Source organism: Oncorhynchus mykiss, chromosome 3 (genome assembly GCF_057628025.1).
Source record: "Oncorhynchus mykiss isolate SJ-2025 chromosome 3, ASM5762802v1, whole genome shotgun sequence".
Lineage (NCBI taxonomy): Eukaryota > Metazoa > Chordata > Actinopteri > Salmoniformes > Salmonidae > Oncorhynchus > Oncorhynchus mykiss.
This window is the reverse complement of record NC_143024.1, coordinates 40,615,001-40,630,620: the sequence shown is the minus strand read 5'-3', so window position 1 is coordinate 40,630,620 and position 15,620 is coordinate 40,615,001. Positions and strand designations below refer to the sequence as shown.

The window sequence follows — 15,620 nt, the reverse complement described above, 5'->3', positions numbered from 1 at the left end:
AGCTCAAGCTTCACTTCTCAACAACACCAGTCTGTTCTAACTTTGGGTGCACAACATTGTGAATAAAAGCATGTTGGTGTTAAGTTAACATTTCATTTCTTCAGAGGACTGCAATGTGTGTGCCGGTTGTCACAGACCTAAAGGACCGGAGGGCCCACACCACTCTACATCAACCCAGGGGGACCTCATCAAGGAGTTGCCCGAGTGAAAATCAACTCCAAAGGTTGGTCAGAGGCCATAAGAACCCGAGGGTCCACACTCATCAAAGAGTTAATATGCCTGCATGAAAATTAACTCCAGAAGTTGTGACAATGCTCCAGCTGATACCTTTCTAGAGTCAGGTACTCCCCATGGGACGTGGGCTCTGAGACCTCCCTGGAACTTCAAACAGCAACTCCATAACAACAGGCACTGTAGGGAGGTGATAGGTTCTGGTGTGTGTGTGTGAGCGTGTGATGGGTTTGGGGCAGCTGTTAGAAACCCTTGTCTCTCATCAGAGCAGTTGAGGCCAGGTCTGCTTGGAGGTGGAACACCACCTACAGGGATAAAGAAATTGTCTCATTTGGAGTACCTTCCTTTCTGTGGCATGCCATTAATGCGTTGCCATCAGATAGCAGCTGTGTAAAGGGGTCCCGTTGTTGTTGCTGAGCAGATAAAGGGTGTAATGTACTGTAAGAGGTGTGTGTGTGTGTGTGTGACTGTGTGTTTGAACACTAAACAGAAGTTGGTTTTTCATGGTTCAGATGCAGGCATGGCTTGACCCCTCACTGACCTGTCTACCTCGTTAAATCCGGCAGGCGCAGATGACACATTTGCGCTTCCACACCGTTTACAAGATTCCACGGGTCAAAAGGTGCAGGGGGTTTACGACAAGAACAACAGCGGACGCAAGTTGTACCACGTCGTGAACGGGAAGTGAGGCAGACTTAGACATAACTGCCAAAGGCATCAGGCTTTTTACAGTAGTTGGATAGGTAATGGGTAGTATAACAGACAACGAAGGTTGGTCTTAGAATACCCAGATAAAAGTCATAGAGTACTGAATTAGCTCTGTTAATTCCTATATTACCGTTCTCTATAAGGCTAACTCCTATGGACTTCTCCACCCTGTGAAGAGGAATGCGATCTAAGAATAGGGTTGATATGGCAACACCTCCAGTACACCTATCAGTAGGCCAGCCGGGCAGCTCTCTGTCCGCCGACGAGGAGATAATAGACCGACAGATCAAAGTGACATTGCCAAATCTGCACTGCCACTATGCCACCAAGCCCTGCTATCCCAGGAGGGTGAGTGGCAGGCCCTAACTCTGACCGACAGGCACCTTTATCCTGCTCCATGTCCATCTCAAGCCTCGTAAATATAACGAACACACAAACACCCACACCACACACTCTCTCTCTCACACACACACACCTCCTCTTTTCACCCTCCATTCTCTGAGAATGAATTCAGCACCTTGGCATTGCCCACTGTCCCTTCCATTAGTCATTACTTGCCTGCTGACATCTGCCTAAAAATAGTGCCCCTCACCCTCTAGGCAGCACTATGGGCAACTGGGTCTTGACTTAGTGGATCAAGGGAGGGAACACACTAAAGCTTGACTACAACTATACCATTTCTATTGACTATTTTATGACTGTCTTTTAGATATGTTTGGGATTTGAATGTGTGAATCGCTATCTCTCTATATGACACACACTTTTCTTTCTCTGGTTTCGCCTTTAGGCTCCACCATTGACTGAGAGCAGTCGAGGTTGGCGGGAGGAGCTATAGGAGGACGGGCTCATTGTAATGGCTAAAATGGAATAAATGGAACGGGATCAAACGCATCAAACATATGGAAACCACGTTTGACTGTTCCATTAATTCCATTCCAACCATTACAATGAGCCTGTCCTCCTATAGCTCCTCTCACCAGCCTCCACTGACAGAGAGTGAACATGTGTGGGGAAATGTGATCTGTGGTTTGACACCTCTATGTTGCATGGCTGCCCTCTGCTGGGCCGGATGAATACAGCTGTTAAATAGATTTTCTAGTGACTATTCTAATCTAAGCAACTGCGTCAGTCGGCTAGATGTTATCCAGTGAGAAGATTTATACGGTTAGATAATGTGCTCATAAAAATCTAGTTGATACTCTATAGGGACACGTAAACATTCGATCAATATTCACTGATCCAACTACACAGGAGAGGTTAAGTCAATAAGAAAACCATTACGTCATTGTTTCAAGACATGAATCAGGCACTACCCGAGAAACCAAACTAAATGCGAGTCAAAGACAGAGAAGAGATTCTCAAAACTTTAGAGGCATTACAGTGACTTCTCAACACACCAGTAGTGTGGCGAAGGCAACTCTGTGTTTGAAGTAACAAGTCAAACACACTTCTCCCTGGCCAAGTCCATTACTGTCTAGCAATAAGTCATAGACATTATTCATTAGTCTCGCCACAGTGCGTTAGCGGTTCTAAGTCATATTAGTCAAATGAGTTACGTGTGATGAGCGGTACTGCATGCGTTTACGTTGGGGAGCGGAGGGACATAAATCGTAATGGTAATAGAGTCCAGCTGCTTTTGCAGGGAAAACGAATGACAAACAGCAAATGGCGAACGTTCATCAACATTGTCAGCCCCCCTCTCACCACCAGAATGTGGGAACAGTGGGGGGCTGATGGGGTAAGGGCATGGACACCCACTGGGTTTTGGGAAAAGAAGACTAAATTGAAGGGGACAGCTGAGCTAAGTCACTATACTCCCCCCCCCCCCCAAAAGACAGCCTCTCTCTCTCAACCATCTCCAGATCTGGTTATCTGGTGGTTGTGTGGCATTGTATTTTGTTGCTCAGGCTGTCAACAGCGTGTCTAAATACGTTGGCATTGGACTTTGAAGGCCAGCTTAAAAGGGGGAAATATTTCCTAACTGTACTACTTAGTGAAACGTCGTGCGCTATGTCCGATGTGTCGGTTCCTGATAAGTGACGGCCATTGAGAGAATCAATGAGCACATTCAACCTCAACATACTCTACAGTGTGTCTGTCTTTTCAGCCTGGTCTTGCCAGTTTTGTAACAATAGCGTTTTCTTTGTCGTCTTTTTGCTGGTTTCAAGTCTCATTCCAAATCTCAGCCAACAAACGAAGGAAAACTAAACCACAGACAACTGGACAACAATTTCCTCTTTAATAAGACTCCGATACTCCCTCTGACCCTTTAACACACAACAACATATATTTATAGCATATACACACACACCAGCATTTCATTTTCAAACTCATTCGAATCTGTGGAATCTCAATGGAGGAGGCAACGTATCATGCTTCTTGCTCAGGTTTAGAAAAAAACTCAACTGCACGGTGACTTTTTTTATATGGTGGGATGGGATGCCCTTGTGTACATTCCGTTTCAACACTGATTAAACTGAATGGATCACTGAATCTGGAGTACCCATGTGCGTGCTGTTTTTCGTTCAACTGATCCCTTGTTCATTTCTATATTCACTTCAGAGTACAATCAATCATAATTGAGGAGTGGAACGGCTAAAACAGAAAACCTGTCGACACAGGACTCCTTGGAGACAGCTGACACTGTGCTGCAACAATGTAATTCTTACATTGTCAAAACGTTGTCAAACGTCTTCTTCGGTATTTTGGAGACCTATTTGCAGGGAAGCTCCATTTACAGAACATTTACAAAAAAATGTTTACAGAGGCCATATCATGTTTTCAATACATATTAGTTACTGGGCAAACCTTGAAAGGCAGGAGTTAAGTAAACATTGGGCTTCCTTTTCATAAATTCATACACTATTTATTCCACAGACCCCTCCCTCCTTTAGTCCAACGCTCACGTTTTCATTTACATTATTCACATAAAACTGTACCTAGTCTTTACATTTCTCTTCAACTTAAATAAACTAAACATTAAACAAAAAAGCCAATTCATTTCTCTTTCAACTCATCATTATAATAACAATTACTCATTAGTGTCAAATGTGTATTTTTTTCCCCCTCAGGACTGGTGAAATCTACCATGGACGATACTGTTATGGAAGAATTGATGCTGTGATATCTTCTACCATCTACAAATGGGAACACTGATGCACCCTGTCGGGTGGCGATGATGTCATATCCTGTTTTGTATTTTGCTTGTCTTTTTTTGCTTCTTCATCTTCTTCTGCCCTTTTCCCAGGCAAAGTTTGTTTTTGGGGGCCTAGAAAGCAGTCTGTGATTGGTTTGGCACATGTCATAGGGAAAGTGCCCATTTGGGAAGAAAGGGGCTCTCTACCCATACGAGCGGAGGCTGGGTTCGGGAAGGTGGGGGGGCCTAATAATCGCCTTCGTGAGTGGCACACCTCACAGGACCTCTGGAGAGATAATAGAAGGAGAGGACAAGATGAGGGTCAGTTTCAACACAGTGATACGCCACACAACAAGGGAAAAACACCAGCGATCCAAAACGGTGTCCATTTTGAGCCGTTCTGAATGCGCCATCTGAATGGTGTGCCAAAATGGTCGCCAATTTGAGCATTTGTAAATGTGTGAGGAGGACCCACCCTCACTGACCCTGCTAATGACAAGGCGTATAAAACCCTTGACCTGGCTACAATACTACATTTGAAAAGGTCCTGAGTGCATGTCACGCAGGGCATGAACCCATAAGGCTTTATAGGTGTGTTTTTATAGGGAAATGAAGAGGCTAATCAAACCAAGCAGCAGATGCTCCAGACAGAATCCTGACTCCTTTCAATGGCAGACCATCAACGAACATTGTCGCCCATCATGTGAGTGAGTGATAGCTAGCTAGCGCTACGAGTGTGATAAACACAGCGTGATTGACGCTAACAGTAGCAATAGATTGACAGAGGCACCTGTCAGGCTGCTAAACGGTCCACCACAATAGCTCACGAGTATCGCCATTTGAATTAGCCCCCGGAGGTATGTTTAGAAATAAACATGTCCCCGATTGCCAATCTATGGAATTACATCGTAACATTCAATCAGCGTCAATGCATTAATCTCCCCAGTCACAAACCCCCAGCCCCACGGCCATAAACGAAATAACCCCTCCAAGTCATCATGGTAAGAGAGTGCGGGTTATGCAGACAGGGCAGATTAGAAATGTGATGTTAACTTGTGAAAGACTGAGACTGTGACTTGAAGGCAGTGTGAGTGGCAGAGTGAATTCACTCTGATTAAAGTGGTTCATATTGTTGGAGCTCGTGTGGCTGAAGCTCTGCAGCTGGGTGACCCTCTTCTGTTAGCTTTGGATATAATTTATGACCTGCTGGCAGGCTGGCAGGTGGGGACTTAGTCCTAAGGGGAGGGGCAGTAATGCTGACCACGCCGCGGGGAGGAGGGGGTGGGGGATGGGGGTACATAACTGGCCCGGGGTTCTGTTTCCATCCCTGGCAGCTAGCTAGCTCCCCAACACTCATGGAATTCAACACTGGGTGTTGAGTGCAGCAACCGGAGCTCCGGGAGCGAAAGCCGTCGGTATTAAGATACCTCACTCCCCCTCCTCCCCTCTGTGTCCCCTTAGGCCCTCTGGGGGCTGGAGGATTCCCTCTGTCACCCTCTACCTCCCTTTCCCCCCTCTCTTTCCCTAGGGACACTCACGTACGCACGGGTGACGAATTGCAACTGAGACGGCACTAAACTGACCTACTCAGTCGGATGGCTCTTCATTGCCAAGGACAACACTACGAACCCATGGTTCCGCTTTATGGCACGTTGTGAACCCTGGCCCTAATGTGAGAAGTCAACCGCCAGAGTAGATGCGAGACCATGATTACTGCTGTAATTGAACCCCAGCTTAATCTATAGTTAAGAACACTGTAAAAAAACAAATCCTTCAAAGTCTTCGGAGGTTGAGGACACTGAGATACGATTCCTTGCTTGGATCCCTGCAAATATTGGCAGAGCTGATATAATATTATTAGGTTAAGTTGTCATTTGAGAGCAGTTTCCAAGACACAGATTCCAAGACACAGATTAAGCCTGGTGTTAGACTGAAAAGCATGTTCAATGGAGATTCTCTATTCAAATGCATTTCAGTCCAAGACTAAACATAATCTGTGTCCGGGAAACTGGCCCTTGGAGTGCCCTCTCTCTCCCTCTGTCAATGTACCTGCGACATGCTGAGGCTTCATGGGGCCCACTTTTTTCAGGAAGGGCTCCTCACTTTCAAAGGCCAGGATTGGCTCAGTGGGCATGTCACTCTCTGATTTCTCCCGCCCCCCATTGCTGCTTTTGCCTTGATTGGCTAGCTGGATGATCTCCTCAAAGTGTGCGTTGTCCCCCTTGCTAGGCAGGCCATTCTCGTGACTGGCTGGCTGGACACCGTTGACCACATGGACCGTGGAGCTGTGGGAGGGAGATGGTTACGGTGGGAGGGAGGGTGAAACATGGTTACAGATCAAAAGGACTACGGCCCCAAGGGGTTCAGTTGCAGATTTTCCCCTCGGGCCTGTTCAGGAAGATGTAACATTATACTGTAGATATAACGTAGATAGAAATGTCTACAAATGTGTAGAACAGAAATGATTGTCAGATAGATAGAATGGCGACAGCTCTATATCTATCTATCTGCAACATTCATAACGTTTGACATCACGGAACTGAAGTCCTCAAACTTTGAATTACACTATCCCTCACAAACAAACAACATTTCAATAGATAAATAAACCATATCTCTACTCTTCTACTGTAGGCCTATGTATTGAGGCTCTCTGTTTTCTTTTGTGGTTTGAAACTATACAAAATCGGCACAAGTCTTGATTAGAAGGCATCCAATACTGCTGGTTTCTGGTTTGCTTCTTTTCTAGAGCACATGGTGGTCTTGTTATAACAATAGTACACGGCTCGCTGTTTTACATTTCTAACACAACAGGAAATAGAGGACATGGTTGTTGAACCTTTACCTGTCTCTCTCACCACTATGGTCGTTCTCTGTGTTCTTGTTGATCTCTGGGCTTGGCTGGTAATCAGCAGAGGCTGCGGAAACAAATAAAATCCACTGTAAAACACACACTCAGTTCTCCGGGCCACCCTGAAGCAAGCACAGACAGAACTCAATATGCAGGAGGGATCCAACCAGTGCTGGATTCATGATTACATACTGCGGCTGTGTGTGTGTGTGTTTCTGTATGTGTGTGTGTGTGTGCATGTGTGTGTGCGCACGTGTTTGTGTGAGTATGTCCAAAGGCCTGATTGGAGAGGAGCAACGCCACCCGACTTGCCTGGACTCCCAACCACATCAGTGCCTCCAGAAATGGTTTCCACCATGCTGGAATCCTGGCCACATGGACCCAAATCCCCTATTCTCCCCCTACTCATCCTTCTCATCTGTAAATGCTATGTGCGTACGTGTGTATGTGCGTGTGTCTCTGGTCAAATGGGGATGGGGGTTGTATTTATTGTGTCTTTTCTGTTAGAAGAAAACTGAATTGAATGTGGTGAGTTGTCCATTTACAGTCACTAATCCAACCCTGCAATGCAATGCATTGCCATAAGATATTCCCATAAACTGAAAATCCCCCAGACTGGGTTTGGACTGCAAACAATAAGCACACACATGGGTTATACTGTCCTAAATGAAAGCAGTGAGGCTGGGATTCTAACAATGGTATTAAATACTCTTCATATGAGAAGGGAACACAATACAGATGGCGATGAAACAAAGACCAACATTCTACGTAACAGGAGAGAGGACCCTTTTAATCCTTTGATCCATTTTGTCCGTAACTATCGCACTTTACTAGCAGCACCCTATATTTATTTCATTCATGCTTTTAGCCTAGTCTAATTAGATAATTGTGCTGTTTTTGACTGTGCATGTTCATATGTATGTTTATATTGTTTTATTGTTTGAGAGCTCTTACGAAACGTGTATTTTGGTACTTACAAACGGGTTAGATAAACTTGACTTGACAAAGTACTGAAGCTAAACTGAGAGGGGGATAAGGTAGAAGTTCAGTCCCTGCATTCTAATCAACAATATTCCTATTATATAGGAAGAGGAAGGGAATAGATCAGTGAGCTACTTCTTTTATTTCTATATCGGGCCTAAACGTAAGCAACACACAGTCGGCTAAATCCTTCTTTAATTTATGGGTCTGTAACTTGGAATTTGGCCTAAATCATGGGGATTTGCATTATCATTTTGAGTGAACAAATGTCAAAGTTAACATTAAGACTGATACAGCCATCCAATCAAAGAAGCCATATTATCCCACCAGTGAGATTTAATTAGTTTATTAAACAAGTCAGTATCTAGAGCTGAACATCTCCATTAATGTGGCAGTGAAACAGGCTGGAAAAGGACCAGGGACACAGCCCACTGATATTTGAATCCGTTCCCCGCGGATATCATTGATTAATTAATGTAAATCATGATGTTTTTATTTAACTAGGCAAATCAGTTAAGAACAAATTCTTATTTACAATGACAGCCTACACCGGACAAACGTGCGTGATACAGCCTGGATTCGAACCAGTGTCTGTAGTGACGCAGTGCCTTAGACCGCTGCGCCACTCTGGAGCCCAATACACTTACAATACATTTCCTTTCAGGATTAATTGGGATGAATTGTTTGACTCCGAGTCCAAACATCGATTTCCTGAACACGAGCAATATAATGAACGAAGATGGACGCCGTTTACACTGCTTTTCATTTTCTGCTTACCTTTGCTGCTCTCGGCCGCTTTGCCATTGACTTGAGAGGGAGGTGGGGACTTGGTGTCTTTCTATACAGAGATAGAGTATCACGTGTTACATGCATTTTAAATCGAGTGAAGTGCATTGCCATTGTGCCTTCACAACAAACGTACCTTTTCCCCGCCGTCTGTCTTGCGCGTCCTCTTCATGATCTGCTCGAGACGCTAAGGAAGAAGGCACAACGACGACAACGGTCAGAGAGAGGGAAAAGACTAAGAATGTTAACAAGATGCAGATTAAGTGCTCAGTTCCCATGGTTTGAATCCAGTAATACTGTAACTGTGCAGTAACTTAATCTCAATGGACTCCTTGTTGGCTAAACAAACACCCAAATCCTACCTGGTACAAGATATTCATTTTTATTTAACCTTTATTTAATTAACCAGGCAAGTCCGTTAAGAACAAATTCTTATTTACAATGATGGCCTAGCTGAATGCAAGATAGCCATGATGCTAAGAGAAGAGCTAGCTGCCATAAATCAAGTAAAACATACAGATATCCTAGATTTGAGGCAGCTCTGATGTTGAGTTGTGATACATGCTATTGGTAAAGTGGAAGGTTAGGTGATCTGTGTGTGTGTCACAGGAGGTTGGTGGCACCTTAATTGGGGAGGACGGGTTCGTGGTAATGGCAGGAGCGGAATAAGTGGAAGGGTATCAAATGCATCAAAAGGGATGCCGAGTCAGTTTGTACAACTGATGCCATTCCATGTGTTCCGTTCCAGCCATTATTATGAGCTGTCCTCCCCTCAGCAGCCTCCACCGGTGTGCGTGATCCATAGAATCCATACTCAGTCAGGTATGTAACAGCAGCTGTGGACCAGTGTGCAGAGGCGTGTGACTCAGCAGGGGTTTGGGTAGAGGACATACTGTTCTTGTGCAGTAAACACCACTAGAGCCTGGCTCAACACACAACGTGGAGCTGCTTCGGCCAGCTGAGCTGCATGGGCCGAGGGAGGGAGGGAGGGAGGGAGAGACCGAAGGGGGGAGAATAGGAGAGTGAGGGACGAAGGTGGACAAGAGCCAGATGGAAAGAGAGGGTGAGTGAGTGAGAGAGAGCAGACTCAGAGCATGGTCCGACTGCGAGTGGTACGCCAGGTGTGGGCAGAACACATAACCCTGGACCGCACACTGAACTGGGCCAGTTAAGACTCACTCTCCACCATAACTGTTTTATATATAGCCTGAGGTCTTGGACCTAGTATATAATCTTCCGCTCAAACAAACAGAGACTGTAAGCCATATTAAATCAAAACAAGTAGCCAGGATAAGCCAGCATCATTCTTTTTGGTGACAGAATAATGAGAGTTGATATTATGTTCAACAAATCCTTGTCTAACTAGTGAAACAAAAAGAAACCCGCAATAATAACTGTTTTGATTGAATAAGGCCCTGTGTGTGCTTACTGTAATGTAAACATTTCCCTCTGTGCCTTTTGGAATATGTACAGTACAGAAGAAATACAGTAGTCTGCAAGTCTGTTACGGTGCCAGTCTGTTTGGCAGGACAATTCTATAAGATGGCAATAGTGCAGAAACAGTCTGTTTGGTGTGACAATGGCTGGAATTCGATAGGAGTTGGCTATACACACAGATATGGGTACCAGGGTAGAGAGGACGCTGGTGGGGTATACTCATGTAGTAGAATGAATGCATGGACCTTTTCTTACCTTCTTCCTCTCCAGTCTCTCCTGCTCCTCCTTCAGGAAGTGTTTCTCTCTGTCCAGGCGCTGTTTCTCGGCCTCCTCCTTGGCCTTAGCCTCAGCCTCCTCTCTCTGGAAAGCATACAGATTACAATGTGGTATGCCCTTCCCTTATAGAGAAAAAAAAAACAACATTCATTTCACATGTGTTTTTGGGACACTTTACATGTGCTCACGTGCTTCCGCGGGCGTGGTTTCATGTTAGCACGTGTTGCTTTATGTGTTGTCACATGTTATCGCATTAACTTCACATAAGATGACGCGAGATCACATGAAAACGTTTTTTTTTTGGGGGGGGGACAATTCACATGGGACCACATGTGAGATTCATGTGAAATCCGTAAGGGTTACCATAGAGATACATTATATTATTGACCAAGATTACGGCCCTTTCAGTCACACTGCTGGGAAAACCAATGTCCATTCTAGTGTTGACACTTCACTGACAGCGCACTAGAGGGTATCAAAGGGTCTTCAGCCAGAGAAAAGCACCACGTAGACAGGGACAGAAACCATACAAACCCAGGGGCAGCTCCTATCTCCTATCACGCAGTCCATGTTGACACCTTCAAACAAACACTTCTGTGAATCACAGTGTTTTCCGGCTGACTGACTGACATCTGTTCGTCGGGATCCTGGACCTCGACTGCTCCTGAGCAACGGCGGTGAAACCATTGGTAAACACGGGAAGTTGTCGGGGAGTCAAACAGACTCAGGCCTTTTCTGCTGATCTCCAAAGAGTGAAAGGGGCCATTCAATGTGCCATTAATGTCAATGTCTGTAGCCATTGGGAAAATATTGACCGACGCTAACGACAAATCACATTGGTTGAAATTGATTTGAACAAATATACGAAACAAGGTTGGTTATGAGATATGTCTTATCAAATGAGGTCAGGTAGATGACAAACTTGGCTAAAGTAGTGATATGGGACAGACAGGGTTACAGAAGGCTCTCTGTCACAAAGCAGGTGGACAATAAGAAAAGCAGACGGACAGACAGATGGACAGACACAGCCCCTCCGTGTGTGTAGACTAGACCCCTCCGTGTGTGTAGACTAGCCCCCTTCGTGTGTGTAGACTAGACCCCTCCGTGTGTGTAGACTAGACCCCTCCGTGTGTGTAGACTAGCCCCCTCTGTGTGTATAGACTAGCCCCCTTCGTGTGTGTAGACTAGACCCCTTCGTGTGTGTAGACCTAGCCCCCTCCGTGTGTATAGACTAGCCCCCTCCGTGTGTATAGACTAGCCCCCTCCGTGTGTATAGACTAGCCCCTTCCGTGTGTATAGACATAGCCCCCTCCGTGTGTGTAGACCTAGCCCCCTCTGTGTGTGTAGACCTAGCCCACCCGTGTGTGTAGACCTAGCCCCCCCGTGTGTGTAGACCTAGCCCCCTCTGTGTGTGTAGACCTAGCCCTCTCTGTCTGCTGGCAGTTGGGGGTGCTTGTTCACCTGTTTCTGTAGGCGCTCATTCTCCTCCTGCTCTGCCCTGGCTCTCTCCTGCGCCTCCTTCTCCTCATCCACACGCTGGGCCTCGTCTCTCAGGCGCTGCTCCTCAGCCATGAGGCGCGCCTCCTCCTCTCTGCGCTGGCTCTCCTCCGCCTCTCGCAGCTTACGCTCCTCTCGCAGGACCCTGAGCCAAGGGCGACAAGCATTTAGCAATCCTACCTATAACGCAGTCTCCTCCCCACCTTCGCTGTGTCGCCATGAGTCTAGCGAGCAATACATTATAGGTTGTATCGCCAGGGGCACTCTATCCAACCAGTCTACCAATCAAAGCATAGGCTTATTTACAAATGTGCAGTGCCTTCGGAAAGCATTACTTTTCCCACATTTTGTTATGTTACAGCCTTATTCTAAAATTGATTTTTTTTAAACTAAATCCTCATCAATCTACACACAATACCCCAGAATGACAAAGTGAAAACAGGTTTTTAGACATTTTTGCAACTGTATCAAAAAAACAAAAAAAACATAAGTATTCAGAGACTTTGCTATGAGACTTGAAATTGAGCTCAGGTGCATCCTGTTTCCATTCATCATCCTTGAGATGTTTCTACAACTTGCTGTGGTAAATTCAACTGATTGGACATGATTTGGAAAGGCACACACCTGTCTATATAAGGTCCCACAGTTGACAGTGCATGTCATGGCTAAAACCAAGCCATGAGGTCAAAGAAATTGTCCGTAGAGCTCAGAGACAGGATTGTGTCAAGGCACAGATCTGGGGAAGGGTACCAAAACATTTCTGCAGCATTGAAGGTCCCCAAGAACACAGTGGCCTCCATTATTCTTGAATGGAAGAAGTTTGGAACCACCAACACTCTTTCTAGAGTTGGCCACCCGGCCCAAACTGAGCAATCGCGGGAGAAGGGTCTTGGTCAGGGAGGTGACCAAGAACCCGATGGTCACTCTGACAGAGCTATATAGTTCCTCTGTGGAGATGGGAGAACCTTCCAGAAGGACAACCATCTCTGCAACACTCCACCAATCAGGCCTTTATGGTAGAGTGGCCAAACGGAAGCCACTCCTCAGTAAAAGGAACGTGACAGCCCGCTTGGAGTTTGCCAAAAGACACCTAAAGACTCTGACCATGAGAAACAAGATTCTCTGGTCTGATGAAACCAAGATTGAACTCTTTGGCCTGAATGGCGAGCGTCACGCCTGGATAAAACCTGGCCCCATCACTACGGTGAAGCATGGTGGTGGCAGCATGATACTGTGGGGACGTTTTTTCGCGGCAAGGAATGGGAGACTAGTCAGGATCAAGGCAAATATGAACGGAGCAAAGTACAGAGAGATCCTTGATATAAACCTGCTCCAGAGCACTCAGGACCTCAGACTGGGATGAAGGTTCACCTTCCAACAGGACAACAACCCTAAGCACACAGCCAAGTCAACGCAGGAGTGGCTTGAGAGGATCTGCAGAGAAGAATGGGAGAAACTCCCCAAATACATGTGTGCGAAGATTGTAGCGTCATACCCAAGAAGAGTCAAGGCTGTAATTGCTGCCAAAGGTGCTTCAACAAAGTATTGAGTAAAGGGTCTGAATACTTATGTAAATGTGATATTTCATTTTTTTAAAACTGTTTTTGATTTGTCATTATGGGGTATTGTCTGTAGATTGATGAGGGGAAAAAAAACAATTTAATCAATTTTAGAATAAGGCTGTAACCTAACAAAATGTGGAAAAAGTCAAGGGTTCGGAATACTTTCTGAAGGCCCTGTATACATTTAGATTTAGAATAAATCCGTTACCATGTGCTCTAGCTTAAAGAGTGAATCTTTGTCATTGTACTACACTGGCAATAGCTGTGTCAGCAAAATATAAAGTTCAACACAATCAGGAAATGAAACTATTTTATAAGGAAATAGTTGCCTGCTGATAAGCAGGTATATCTCTCTAGTCACCCCCAAAACCAATTCTTTCTTTGGCCGCCTCTCCTTCCAGTTCTCTGCTGCCAATGACTGGAACGAACTACAAAAATCTCTGAAACTGGAAACACTTATCTCCCTCACTAGCTTTAAGCACCAACTGTCAGAGCAGCTCACAGATTACTGCACCTGTACATAGTCCACCTATAATTTAGCCCAAACAACTACCTCTTTCCCTACTGTATTTAATTTATTTATTTATTTTGCTCCTTTGCACCCCATTATTTTTATTTCTACTTTGCACATTCTCCCATTGCAAATCTACCATTCCAGTGTTTTACTTGCTATATTGTATTTACTTTGCCACCATGGCCTTTTTGCCTTTACCTCCCTTATCTCACCTAATTTGCTCACATCGTATATAGACTTGTTTATACTGTATTATTGACTGTATGTTTGTTTTACTCCATGTGTAACTCTGTGTCGTTGTATGTGTCGAACTGCTTTGCTTTATCTTGGCCAGGTCGCAATTGTAAATGAGAACTTGTTCTCAACTTGCCTACCTGGTTAAATAAAGGTGAATTTTTTTTTTTTTTAAATAAATAAAACGGAGAGGAACAGAGAGCAAAAGGAGCCCGTTGCCCAGCCTGACAGCTGTCACAACATAAATACCCAGTGGTCACATAGTAACTATGGTCAACTTGCTACAATAGGCTGACACGGGAAATCCTTATTAGCTCATAAACCTGAGCGGAGGGGGGCAACTTAAGCCGTTACACAAATGTCAACAGCTCCACACCTCCGGGGGGTAATACGAGCACCACACATACTGTATCATAGACAGCGCTGAGTGGTCTAATTCTGCCGTGCATATGACACGGTGGAGAACTGTATTGTACCCCATATGTTGATATTTTACACATGGAATTATTCAAATTGTGATGTGCTGCCATGGTTACTTCCACCCTGTCCCTTCAAGCTGGTAAGACATAGGTTGTCTTTACAGTAGAAAGGATAACGGTCGAATCCTCCAACCGAAATTTCAGGAATTTTGCAACCCGACTAGACACTGCTGTGGCTCTCTCCAGTGTGGGTTTATGTACTGTACATGAGGATAATATGATTCTCACTTCTCTCTCTCCCCCAGCTCGCGTTTCTCCTGCTCCTCCCGCTCCCTCTGCTCTCGGGCCTGCCTCCTCTTCTCGGCCAGGATCCGGGCGGCCTCCTCTGGGTTGTTAGTGCCCGCCATGGGCTTGGCTGATGAGGAGGCTGGGGCTGGGGACGATGCAGGGACACTGGGGGTTGATTGGGCGGAAGGAGGGACCTCAGCGGGAGCGGCGCTGGCCGTCGTGATTGGTGTACTCAGCGAAGGGGGCGTGGCCAGAGCGGAGGATACCACGATTGAAGGAACGGGGGAGCCTGGCGAGAGAATCGAGCAGGAAAAGAGGAGAGGAATGGGAAAATAAAATAAGAGTTTTCTAAAGACAAATCACTGTTCACACTATCGTCTTCTTTAAGCTGAAACACTGATAAAACTGTGTAATTACATTAAGACAATTACACTAGACCTCTGGTCTAGATTCCTCTTGGTTGATGTGAGACACGCTGTGATGTTCTTAATTCAAACAGTGGCAAAATATGGAAACGTTGGCCATTTTTGGATTACGTAAACTTGTAATTATAGCATTTTTCAGTAATTAGCACCCCCTCTACTGTTCCTCGCTGTGTGTGAAGGAGAGAAAGACAGAGAAGCTGTGTAACTCACTTAACGAGCTGGCATTGTCGGCGTGCCTAATTAACCACGCCGGTAATCATCCCGTGGTTGGGCCGGCG

The 15,620-nt window shown here is 45.4% G+C and overlaps 1 protein-coding gene across 1 annotated transcript in view; it reads right to left on the bottom strand.

The window, feature by feature from the left end:
* Positions 1–3,159: 3,159 nt before the first annotated feature.
* The window catches only part of map7d1a (MAP7 domain containing 1a), a 79,789-nt gene continuing 67,328 nt past the window's right edge, over positions 3,160–15,620 (bottom strand). The window contains exons 12-19 of the mRNA XM_036973763.2: positions 14,918–15,206; positions 11,865–12,045; positions 10,383–10,487; positions 8,827–8,877; positions 8,682–8,742; positions 6,918–6,990; positions 6,125–6,360; positions 3,160–4,361 (exon numbers count right to left, since the gene is read on the bottom strand). Coding sequence (XP_036829658.1) covers positions 4,351–4,361; positions 6,125–6,360; positions 6,918–6,990; positions 8,682–8,742; positions 8,827–8,877; positions 10,383–10,487; positions 11,865–12,045; positions 14,918–15,206 — 1,007 coding nt within the window. The 3' untranslated portion in view covers positions 3,160–4,350. The remainder of the gene's footprint in view (positions 4,362–6,124; positions 6,361–6,917; positions 6,991–8,681; positions 8,743–8,826; positions 8,878–10,382; positions 10,488–11,864; positions 12,046–14,917; positions 15,207–15,620) is intronic.